The sequence below is a fragment of the Mirounga leonina genome, unplaced genomic scaffold, assembly GCF_011800145.1.
Source record: "Mirounga leonina isolate KUSES-001 unplaced genomic scaffold, KU_Mleo_1.0 Mir_364, whole genome shotgun sequence".
In the NCBI taxonomy this organism is placed as follows: Eukaryota; Metazoa; Chordata; class Mammalia; order Carnivora; family Phocidae; genus Mirounga; species Mirounga leonina.
The window spans coordinates 640,253-652,447 of NW_023270708.1; the positions used below are offsets into that span (position 1 = coordinate 640,253).

The following is a 12,195-nucleotide window of genomic DNA, read 5'->3' on the forward strand; positions in this document are numbered from 1 at the left end:
AGGCAACACGGAAAACATTTAGCACAGAAATGTTTGTCGAAGATAAAACAGCACATAGCAAGCAATCAAGAGCATGAACCTCAGAGGGAATGTGCCTAGCTTCTAGTCCCAACCATACAAGGAGGCACTCGATAATCAGAGGACCATGGGATATCCTATAATCACACTGAGATCTAAAAGCAGGGCACTGGGGCAATTAGGTTCATCACTCATTCTCAAATGTAAACAGCTTAAAACATTAACCTCAATCCTCCAACAGTGTTCCATCTGGAAAAAGAAAAACACAACTCACAACACAATTTTACTTAAAGATACTTAAACGCATCCACAGTTAAGAAAAAGCAAACACTCTCTATCCTGCGGTACAAAAGGGTGCAAAAAGAGAGAGGGTAGAGATACATTAATAAACACTTCACAAATGTTAAACCCACATACTAACTTAAGCTTGATCATCACTACTGCAGTGGTTTACATCATTAGTATTTTCAGGAAACTAATACACGACTCAGATATGGTCTTCCAATGGGAAACTGTAAAAAGGATCAAAGACTCTAAAGGCTCTCCTATCCAGAAAGCAGGACTTACTATTGAGCTTCTCTTGAACTGTATGTGGTATTCAGATACACTCTGAGGGTACATGCATACCACAGCCAGAAAGAAAAGAGCAGAAAAGCTGAAGAGAGAGAATTTCTCTTAATTCCCCTTTCCCCAAAAGCAGAGACTCAGGGGATTACCTTTTGGGGTGATCTTAGAGTTAAAAGTAGCAAGGAGGGTTACTAAAGTGATTTCTTCCCTGACTGAAGGGGCTAGATATATGGAAGAAAATAACACAGCATTAAGATTCAAATTTGTTATACATATAAAGCAGGCATCTGTCTGATTCATCACTCCTCCCTCTTGGCCAGACCATTAAGTATGATGAAGAGCCTTTAAAGAAAAGTTAGGCTACATTAAGGTCTAAGGGGGTAGATTTTCTTGGGGTCTAAGATCCATTCCCACTCAACTTGTTCTGCCAAACAGTAGAGGAAGTAAAAGGATAAATATCAAAGGCACACACTTAAAAACACATAATCTGCACAATATATGTGTATCTTTAATTCAATTAATGCCAGGTCATAACTGCTTGAAATACCAATTTTTTAAGTGCAACATATTTGTTTAGAAAACTTAACAGTTCCATTCTGCTTACTGGTTTTCTGACCAACGTTATCAAAAAGGAAAGAAAAAGCTAACTAAAGAAGTCAACTTTTATTCTTGGTTCAAAAGAAATTACTTTTTGGCTTTATATCACTTATTTCATGTTTCAAGCTCATCTCAATGATATTCAACATAGTCTTGCTTAAAATCACCAAAATATTATTGGCCCACAAAGAGTGTACCAGTCATTTCCATGAACTAGCACTATGGCCAGGAAATTGTGCTAAACAAAGTGGAACCTTCTGAAAATTCCACTTCTATCAAGTTACTTACCTAAGTTTCCATTTCTCCATATATAAAATGGGACTGTATTTGCCTCACTTTCCTATGTCTCTATATTGAGGTTAAAAGAAAATCTAGGGTGCCTGGGTGGCTCAGGTGGTTAAGTGACTGCCTTCGGCTCAGGTCATGATCCTGGAGTCCCTGGATCAACTCCCGCATCGGGATCCCTGCTCAGCAGGGAGTCTGCTTCTCCCTCTGACCCTCCCCCCTCTCATGTGCTCTCTCTCATTCTCTCTCTCAAATAAATAAATAAAATCTTAAAAAAAAAAAAAAAAAGAAGGAAGAAAATCTATAGAGGGGCGCTTGGGTGGCTCAGTTAAGCAACAGACTCTTGATTTCAGCTCAGGTCATGATCTCGGGTTTGTGGGATCGAAGCCCATGCTGGGCTCCACGTTCATCAGGGAGTCTGCTTCTCTCCCTCTGTCCCTCCCACTCCTGTACACTTTCTCTTTCAAACAGATAAATCTTTAAAAAAATCTATATAATTATGCAAAAGTAATTTTGAATTTTTAAAATATGTATGTGTGTATGTGATCTCTACACTCAACATGGGGCTCGAACTCATGACCCCGAGATTAAGAGTCCCATGTTCCTCTGACTGGAGCCAGCTAAGCACCTCTGAATTATTTACACTGAAAAACTTCAATCAGCAAGATGCTGTTACATACAAGTCCAAAGGCTACTGCACCTAAGATTTGTATTTACCAACACCATTGAAAATGCACGTCAAGAATCTAGAGAAATACAGTAACTGCTAAAAACAGTCCTAAATTCTTGTTCAACTTATTATCCACATCCCTATTTTAATAGTCCTAATTAGTCTTCTTCTTCTTTTAATATGGTAAATCAAATATTCCTCAACCAGTATCTATCACTCTACTCTATCTCAAAACGCTTGTTGGTGGGACGCCTGGGTGGTTCAGTTGGTTGAGCGACTGCCTTCGGCTCAGGTTATAATCCTGGAGTCCCGCATCGGGCTCCCTGCTCGGCGGGGAGCCTGCTTCTCCCTCTGACCCTCCCCCATCTCGTGCTCTCTCTCTGTCTCATTCTCTCTCTCAAATAAATAAATAAATAAAATCTTTTTTTAAAAAAAGAAAAAGCTTGTTGGGCCAATACACTATTCATTGCCCCTGGTGACTGCAAAACTTCCGGAAAAAAAAAGTTGTTTCTACTTAATCAATGGTAGAAGATTACAGCTTGGGACTGTTTGAAAAGAAAAAGCAAGAGCTTACATTTTTAGCATGCCTTTCTTCTGAGAAAGCATTTATCCTCTGACTTGTTAGCACCATCACTCCACAAAGTAAGGAAAGGGTAAAAGAAATGAGGCTTGTTTTACAAATAGAAACAAACACAAATAGTGAAGTCATCTGTCAAAAGCCACAGAACCAACATTTTGTTATGTTAAACAAATCTCAATTTCAAATCCAGTCCTTTAAAAAATATTTACCCAGTAATTACGTTTCCTGGAAGAAAAAAGGGGATATAAGAAAATATACATGTCATTTGCTCATTTGGGCAAAAGAAATACAGGAAAGCTAATCCAAAAACTAATGAAAAATGGCCACCTACAGAAGGTGGGAACATGAGGGAAAGAAGGGGAAAAAGAGAAGAAGGAATGATGGGTTTTTGGATAGCTTTGACTCTTAGAAATGTAGTAATGCTTCACATACTCAAAAATAATAAAATAAAGGGGTGCCTGGGCGGTTCAGTCTGTTAAGCACCTGCCTTCAGCTAAGGTCATGATCCCTGGGTTGTGGGATCGAGCCCCATGCCGGGCACCCTGCTCAGCGGGGAGTCTGCCTCTCCCCCCCGCTTGTTCTCTCCCTCCCTCTCTCTCTCAAATACATAAAATCTTAATATATACCCATCTGCATATATATGTACGTATATATATGCTTTAGCATACATGTTTCCCAGCTTTGTCTGTTGAGAAGTCCTAGAAGCAATGACACCATGCAGCAATGAGCACAACTAGCATCCAGATCTTGGTTTCTGAACTGTTGCCCAATAAAAGGAACCAGGGCTGGAGCAGGTAAAATACAAGATGAGCTGGGAACATCTTTTGGTGCCTAAAAGTGAATACTAACGGAGGGGAGCATGTTGAAAAGACACAGGAACCAAGATGAAAGAGGCCAAATATCAAAAAGTTGTCTCAACAAGTAGAGCAACTGAATGAATAATAACAGTAACAGATTATAATCCATAAAATATCCATGAATCCATTCTGATATAAATTGAATGACTGAATAAATACATAAGTAAATGAGAGAGAAAAGACAGCTCTTTCTTTTCTTTTTAATTTTTTTTTTAAAGATTTTATTTATTCATGAGAGACAGAGAGAGAGAGAGAGAGAGAGAGAGAGAGAGAGGCAGAGGGAGAAGCAGGCTCCCAAGGAGCAGGGAGCCTGATGCGGGACTCGATCCCAGGACCCTGAGATCATGACCTGAGCTGAAGGCAGACGCTTAACCATCTGAGCCACCCAGGCGCCCAAGACAGCTCTTTCCAACAGAATTCCAACTAACATATAGAAAACAGAAAATCATTCAGTAAACACCACAGTAAAAATTGTTGCAGGCAAAACCCACTAGTAGATGATAAAATTGTGGATTAAAGTATAATGAGCAACAGAATATTACATGTATGAGACAGACATTCATTACAAAGGGGAAAATACTAACTTGACAGCGGGGAGGGCTGGCAGGCACCGCCTTAACCAAGGCCAAGAAGCTATCACCACCAACATCACGTCTCCCCAGTACAGTGCACTGAGAAGGGCACAGTACACTTCTGTGGTATTACTGTGATAAATGCATAACCTCTAATAATGATAAAACATCAAGCAACTCCAACTTGGAGGAACATTATACAAAATAACATACCAGTATTTCTGTACTAAGGCCATGAAAGACAACAAAGAGGAAGAACCACCACAGATTGGAAGAGATTTAAAGAGACAGGACAACTAAATGCAGTGTGGGATTTTGGACCCCCCTGCCCCCGCCAAAAAAAACATCAGTGAGAAAATGAGTGAAATTTGAATACAATCTGAATAGTACTGTATCAATGTTAATTCCTAGTTTTGATCATTGTACAATGATTATGCAAGTTAACCACACTATAGGAAGCCACGTGAAGGGTACGTGGGGGACTCCATGTGCTACTTTTATAACTTTTCTGTAAGTTTAAAATCGTTTTTTAAAAGTTTTAAAAAATGAAGAAAAGTTTACCCAGCATTATTGAGTAGAGTAAATTTCATTCATACACAAATCTAGTATCAGACTACAGCTTCCTGTCACCTTACAGGATGAAATACATAAACTCATTACGATAAATACAAAATCTATTATGAATTGGCCCAATCATCCAACACTCCATCAAAGAAAAGTATTTGTAGTTCCTCTACAACACCGGGCTCTCTCAAGCCTTTCACATTATACATGCAGTACCCTCCCTGTCGGAACGCATTCTCAATCTTCAGCAAGTCCACAAGGACTCAGCGCAAGTACATCCTTCTCTATTAGACTACCTTTCCTGACCTCCCTTAGAAGTGAGAACTCTTCCCCTCTTTATTCCCCTGTTATGTGCCTGTTTTAAGACTACGAAGCTCTCAAGGGAAGATACCTGATTCTGCCAATAGAAAACCTAGGCACACAGCACAGTCTGGAACAATAAGCTTTTACCAAATGTTTATGATGGACCAAATGCTGTTAAAAGCATATTACACTTCTTCAATAGTTAATTATCAACCATTCTAAAGAGGTACAGAAACAGAGCCACTCTTACCTAAGACCCTTGAGGGCTGATGTGTCATGGAATTCATAGACTTTCACCAAGTCATACATTGTATGCACTGGGTTAAGTGCTTCAAAATCAAATCCAAATCCAAACCCAAAGAATGTGAACACCAAGTGTGAGCTGTAATGTAAACTATGGACCTTGGGTGGCTGTGATATGTCAATGTAGGCTCATCAACTGCAACAAATGCACCACTTTAGTGGGGATGCTGACCACGGGGGAAGACTACCCAAAGCAGGAGTGCCATGCCAGGCAGGGGGTATATGGAAATGCCTATCTTCTGCTCAATTTTGCCGTCAACTTTAAACTGCTCCCCCCAAAATAGTCTTAATTAAAAAAAAAAATCAAATACATTAGTATTTCTGCTTCAAAAGGTATGGATAATTAAAAATATAAACAGTCTTAACAAATACGACTTCAGGTCAAATTCTGCCACCAAACGAGCTTGATGCAACTTAGGAAAACCACTTTGGGTTCTCATAGATCTTTGGAGTTTGGAAATGCAGATAAAAGAGGAAGGACTTGCATTATTACTCCTACTTTGCACAAGAAGGTATGGGAAGTGTGGGGGGAAAGTAGTGTTCTACACATGTCAAACAGGTCAAGGTGGTTGGCAGTGTTGTCTGGATCTTTTATTTTCTCATTTTTTGTTTAGTAATTCTATGAATTACTGAGTTAGGAGTGTATGTATTTGAAGCATCCACCTTCATGACTCTTCTGCCTCCTTGATGAAATGACCCCATTTATCAATGTAAAATGTCCTTCTTTATCTCCGGTAATTCTGTCTTAAAACTTTATCTCTGGTATTCCTGTCTTAAAAATTACTTTGCTAATATTAATACATCCATAGCAGCTTTTTTATGCTTACTGTTCATTAAGTACATCTTCCCGTCCTTTTATTCCCCATAGATCTGAGCTTCCAACTGTTACTATTCACCTTCAACCTAAAGAAAAGTTCTTTAACATTTCTTTCAGTGCAGATATTCTGCCAACAGATTCCTCTCAACTTTCTTTTATCTAAAAAGGACTTTATTTCACCTTTATTTTTTAAGATTTTTATTTATTTGAAAGAGAGGGAGAGAGGGAGAGAAAGCACAGAGGGAGAGGGAGAAGCAGGCTCCTCGCTGAGCAGAAGCCCAATGCGACACTCGATCCCAGAACCCTGAGATCATGACCCCAGCAGAAGGCAGACGTTTAACCAAATGAGCCACCCAGGCACCCTATTTCACCTTTATTTTTTAAAGGATTTTTTTGGCCATGTATAAAATGTTGAGGGGCAAATTCCAACCCCCCCCCCATTTTAATGATCTTACCCCAATCACTGTCTGTCTTCCACTGTTTCTGAAAAGAAGTCACCTATCCTTATCAATATTTACTTATATGGAATGCATCTTTTTTCCCCTCTGGCTACTTGCAAGACTTTCTTCATCTTTCATTCTCACCATGTTACATTTCTCCTGCTTACTATTTTCTTAGTTTCTTCAATCTGTAAAATTATCTTTTTCATTCACATATCCAGCCATTATTTCCTTTACCCCCACCCCTCCCCACCAGTACCACTCAATCTCTCCTCCTTCTGGAACTCTAGTATACATATTCACTGTTTCCCCAGGATTATGTTCATTTCTGAGCAGTTCTATGTTCAGTCTATTTTTTGGCTGGTTAATTTCCACTGATCTGTTATGTGCACTGACCCTTTTTAAAGATTTTTATTTATTAGAGAGAGTGAGAGAACACACGCACAGGGGAGAAAGCAGAGGGAGAGGGCCAAGCAGACGTGTGCTGAGCATGGAGCCCAATGTGGGGCTCAATCTCACGACCCTGAGGTCATGACCTGAACCAAAATCAAGAGACAGATGCTTAACTGAATGAGCCACCCAGGTGCTCCATGAGTCTTTCTCTTCTGTAAGTTTTCAACCTGCTGTTTAGTATACCAGTACAATTTTTATTCAGATACTGTACTTTTCAATTCTCCAATTTGTGTTCCACAAGTTCCATGCGATTCTTTTTTAGTTTTCACCTCTCTGCTGAGATTCCCCCATGCTTACTATCTTTTACTCTAAATCTTCAAACATATTTTACTAGATGCTTTTAAATTCTTTTTTTTTTTTTTAAGATTTTATTTATTTGAGAGAGAGAATGAGGGAGAGAGCATGAAAAGGGGGAGGGTCTGAGGGAGAAGCAGACTCCCTGCTGAGCAGGGATCCTGATGCGGAACTTGATCCCCGGGACTCCAGGATCATGACCTGAGCCGAACACAGTCGCTTAACCAACTGAGCCACCCAGGCACCCTAGATGCTTTTAAACTCTTTATTTCCTAATTCCAATCTGAGCCATTTCAGGATCAGTTTCTACTATTTTTTTCTCATGACTAAGGAAGACATCTTTCTGTTTATTGATAGGTCTAATATATTGTTATTGTGTAATATATTGTATATGATATTGAACTCTGGATTCAATGAATTTTCCTAGAAGCATGTGAATTTTTGCTCTAGTAGGCAAATTTCTAGTTCTATTTGGTTAGAAACCAAATGAACCTTGATTTTGTATAACATGTATAACATGTTTCATGCAGAAACGTATTAGAGCCTATTTTGGATTTTTCCTTAATCCTATGGTGAGTCCCCTTAGTCCTGGGAAAGTCTTTAAATCCTAAAGCATGAGCCTTCCTTAGTTTCAATGTAAGGCCCAGGCCCAAGGTATTTACCAAGTCATGGTAGAATTCAGACTCCAAAATTCTGTGTTCACTGCAATGCGCAGTGATTACATTCTCTGCTCAGCTCTTTCAGCGTACCAACTGTTGCTTTCTACTAGGCTCTATCAAAACTCACTGAACTTGTGAAGTTCAAGGGTTCGATTAGCTGAAGGATCTGAGAGGGATTTAAATAGATTGTGGGACTAAGCCCTCCACTCCACCCCCCATGACTCCCTCTCTTTGCCACTATTCCCTCCCTCAATTTCTAGCTATTTGGCAGCGGTGACCTCCAACCTCTGACAATATGAAAACCAATGAGATTGTGGCTCTCTAGTTGAGTTCTAAAAACCCTGTACCAAACAGACTAAGGAGGCCCTCATCTCTGAATGTGTCTTCTGTCTGAAATTTTGTTGACTTTCTTTGGTAATTTTTAAATGCACTCTTCCTACCTAGTAAGAGGCATAGGTTCCAAGTTAGCTCTTTTCACTCGTTAATTCCTAGTTGGGGAAAAGGGGACTACTATTTATTCAGGAGAGGGATATGGGAGGAGAAGAAGGAAAGGACGTTTTAGAACATGGGAGAACAGCGCTCAACAGCTTTATACATTTCCTCTTTCCAAGAACACACCCTTTTTGTTCAGAAGGTTTTCTATTTCATATCAGAATTTATTAGTGCAGCAGTTGACTTTATCAGTATCTGCAAAGCCCTTTAGTTTCTCTCCTCCACCTACTCTTACCTTTCAAACTGCCTCTGAGTTAGAAGTCAGACTGAAGTAAGTTTGTTTTTTTTTTAAAGGGGCATTTTTCTAGAAGTTTCTCCCTTCTTCTCTCCCACTACTCTGTGGTATAAAAACAAAACCCACTCCATCTCAGGAAACATTTCCTGCTTGTCTCCATGGTTCTAAAAAGGCTCATCCATGTATCCAGTCTCCAAAATAATTCAGTTTCTGCAATATCTGTACTGTGCTCATAACCAAAGCAGATACATATTAGTTCAGTCAAGAAACACTCATTCAGTTAGTAAATAAGGCAAAAAGATGATTATGTGTCCTTTCAGTGTAACACTTGAACGTCATCTAAACAAGCCCGCCTAGGGTCATATAACTCTTATTAAATTACTTAACTTTGTTTTACTTACTATTTACACCTGATTAGGGCTCAGATTCCTCAAGTTGGATGTTAATTTCTAGAACACTGAGGAGTTAAAACCGATCTGTGTCTAGTTGAAAACATAACTCCAAAGGTAATGGCTTTATTATTCTCATAGGATATTTTAAGTTTTGGAGGTTACTGAGTAATCGCATTCCAGCACTCATTATTCCCACCTTAATCAGTAATTCACCATGTATTTCTTTGAAAATTGTGTTTAACTTCTTGAAACTATATCTTGATAGTTTTAAAAAAAAAAATCCTCTTTGGCTTTTTTGGTGAGCTTCAGAAATGAAAATACAAAAATGAACGACACAGCACAACAAAACACACCTCTGACATAATTATTCTTAAACCACAAGTCTTGAAATGTTTTTTGAAAGGGAGGAGTAAAAAGGGGGTGGCAATAAATACTTCCATTTTAGAAAAAAAATTAATAAGCAAAAGAGAAATGGAAAATAGGTTGGTTAAATGTGAGTATGAAAATTTACAGCTGCCCCTGTCAAGTGTGACTTAAGATTTTTTAAAGCAAAATTGAATACAAGGTATAAAAAGAAGCTGGATAACAAAAAAGCAAAATTAAAGATTACCTTAAGAGCTACAAATATAATTCGAAGTAAGCCAACTGTATTTGAGCAACCAAAACTATTACATAAAACAAAGGTGAACAGTCCAGTCCCTACAATATATTACAAACCAAGAACTTTAAAAAGCCTTCCTACAGTGAAAACCTCTGCTTGGCAGTTGACATATTAGGTACAAGGAAGATGATCTTGACCTTCAAGAATCACATGATCTAACACTAAGCATACGTATGCAAGTGAATGGTGGGTAAGAAAAGAGACAAGTCCTGAAGGGGTGCACACAGACGCACACATGTCAACATGTGTAAATACAACAATGAGAATCAGAAACAATGAGAGACTGTCATGTCCTATCCTTCACCAGCACCGAGGTGAGAAAACCCTGACTACAAGAGATTGTCCACAAATTTTTGGAATTCCTAAATAAATATATAAATATCTTTACAAATCTCACTCCCAATCACGTATGCCTCAAATCTCATGTTTCCTGTACATCATACCACCAAGCACCAGCTGACCTTCCAACCTTACCCATGTTTTCTCTCAGACTTGTAACAATTTTTTTCTTGGCTAGAGCAATCACTAAAACAGTTTCACAAATCATTTGTAAAAAATAATTCTATAGATAGCATATAATGACTCCACACTGTGGACCTGAATACTCGCAAAATCTGGCATTCTACTCTTTATTTAAAACCATTTTCCAGTTAAGAACCATTAATCTCTTAAGGTCTTCACATTTATCCCTGGCTTTAAGTTCTCTCATTAGGAAAGTTAGTTTCCACCATATCACATGAATTCCTGCTTAAAATGATAATAACAAAGGATAACAAGCTTTGTTGATTTGCAGATGAAAGAGACTAGCTGGTTTAATGCAGGATTTAAAGACCCAGCAACTCTAGCCTCCCAAACAAACCACAGTCGCGGGACTCTGGAATTTCTAATGAATGACTTCAGAAATGCTAATATTCATAAAAGCCAATGAACTTCTGGGGGAAAAAAGTGAAACAAATAAAAAAAAAGTGCTCTTGGGATTCAGAAGTTAAAGAAATTAACTGGGTTTTGAGAGAAATAGAAAAAGAGAAGGAATCATGGAAGAGGAAGATGTGGACTAGGCTTTAAGGATACAGAAAATTAGAGAAAATGACGGCTTTACTCTCATTACAGAGTTAAAGGGGGTAACTCAGAGAGAGCTCTTCCAACATCTTTTTGATGTCCAACCTCTAGTCCAACCTTTTCATTTCGTAGTGTCCCAGAAATACCACCAGAGCCACACGGTTTCCTGATTCTCAGTAACACTCCACGCTGCCACACTTGCTCTGGCTGTGTTGTCTTGAGTTAGGAGCTGCTTTTAAAATCAAGGTCAACTACACAGCTGCAGGAGGGGCCCTGTGCCACTCTATTCAGGAATTCAAGCCTTGAAATGCCGAAGGTGATAAAAGGGGATATAGTCCTTTCCTTCAGCCAATGCCAGGATCCTTGTTACGGAGAATAAACTGTGTACTGATGCAAACCCCGGAATTCTCACTCATTTCCCCCCTTTTCTGTCTTTTATACTTACCAATTTATCATTCCCATGATCTGTCTTCACTTCAGAACTAAGCGGAAGGAATAAGTCTGTTGTTGTATGCTCTGGGGGAGGTGCCTCCCCGAGAACTATCAAACCCTGCAAGACAGAGAGAAAAGCAGCATAAGGGAGCGGTATCCTAAGTCACAAATTTAATTTATGAGTTAATACCACAAGAGTTAGGGGCAGGGGACTGGTATACCAAAGCCCTTTTCCCTTTTCCTATGGTTCTGAAACAAAAACACACACTACCAGCAGCTTTGCTTTCCCAAGAGTTATTTCAACATAAAGCCTAGCAGTAGCAAGGAGTAAGGCCCAAGTCAGACCCAAGCTTCCCCCTTTTCCCATTTGAATGCTGTGACCTACATAAGCTTGTTACCTTTAGCATCTTTTAATCTGGAATCTTGAGCAGAGTATGGTACTTTATACTGTATTATTAACTAGATTATACTGCAGTAACAGCAGCAATGCAATTTTTCTAGGTAACTTGATCACAGATGTGGCTTAAAGATTACCTTAAATGCTACAAATATAAATGTTAAGTGCTACAAATATAAATGATAAGCCAACGGAATTAGAGCAACCAAAACTACTACACGAAATAAAGGTGGAACAACACTGCAGTCCCTACAATATATTACAAACCAAGAACTTAAAACTGTTCCAAAGGCACCTGCTTCTCATAAGCATAAATCCAGGTTAGGTTCCTGCTTCACAACCTCAAAGTCAGATCTTACATTCAACCCAGGAAATAAAAAATGTAAAAAAAGAAACTTAAAACGACTCCACAAATCCTATCCAGGCAGCAAGGGCCCAGCTTGGAAAGACAGAAGTGAGCTTACAGTGTAAAACAAAAAGCCACACACATGACTCTCACCGTGAACTCAAAGAGAGGTAACCAAAACCAAGTTTTGACACTGTATAAC

At 39.0% G+C, this 12,195-nt stretch overlaps 1 protein-coding gene across 5 annotated transcripts in view; it reads right to left on the minus strand.

The window, feature by feature from the left end:
• KANSL1 (KAT8 regulatory NSL complex subunit 1) overlaps positions 1-12,195 on the minus strand; it is a 182,789-nt gene that overhangs the window by 34,011 nt on the left and 136,583 nt on the right. For 4 of the 5 annotated variants that reach the window (XM_035030393.1, XM_035030395.1, XM_035030391.1 and 1 more), the window contains one exon: positions 11,264-11,368. The exons of the other annotated variant lie outside the window; for it this stretch is intronic. In XM_035030393.1, coding sequence (XP_034886284.1) covers positions 11,264-11,368 — 105 coding nt within the window. The remainder of the gene's footprint in view (positions 1-11,263; positions 11,369-12,195) is intronic. 5 annotated transcript variants of the gene reach the window in all.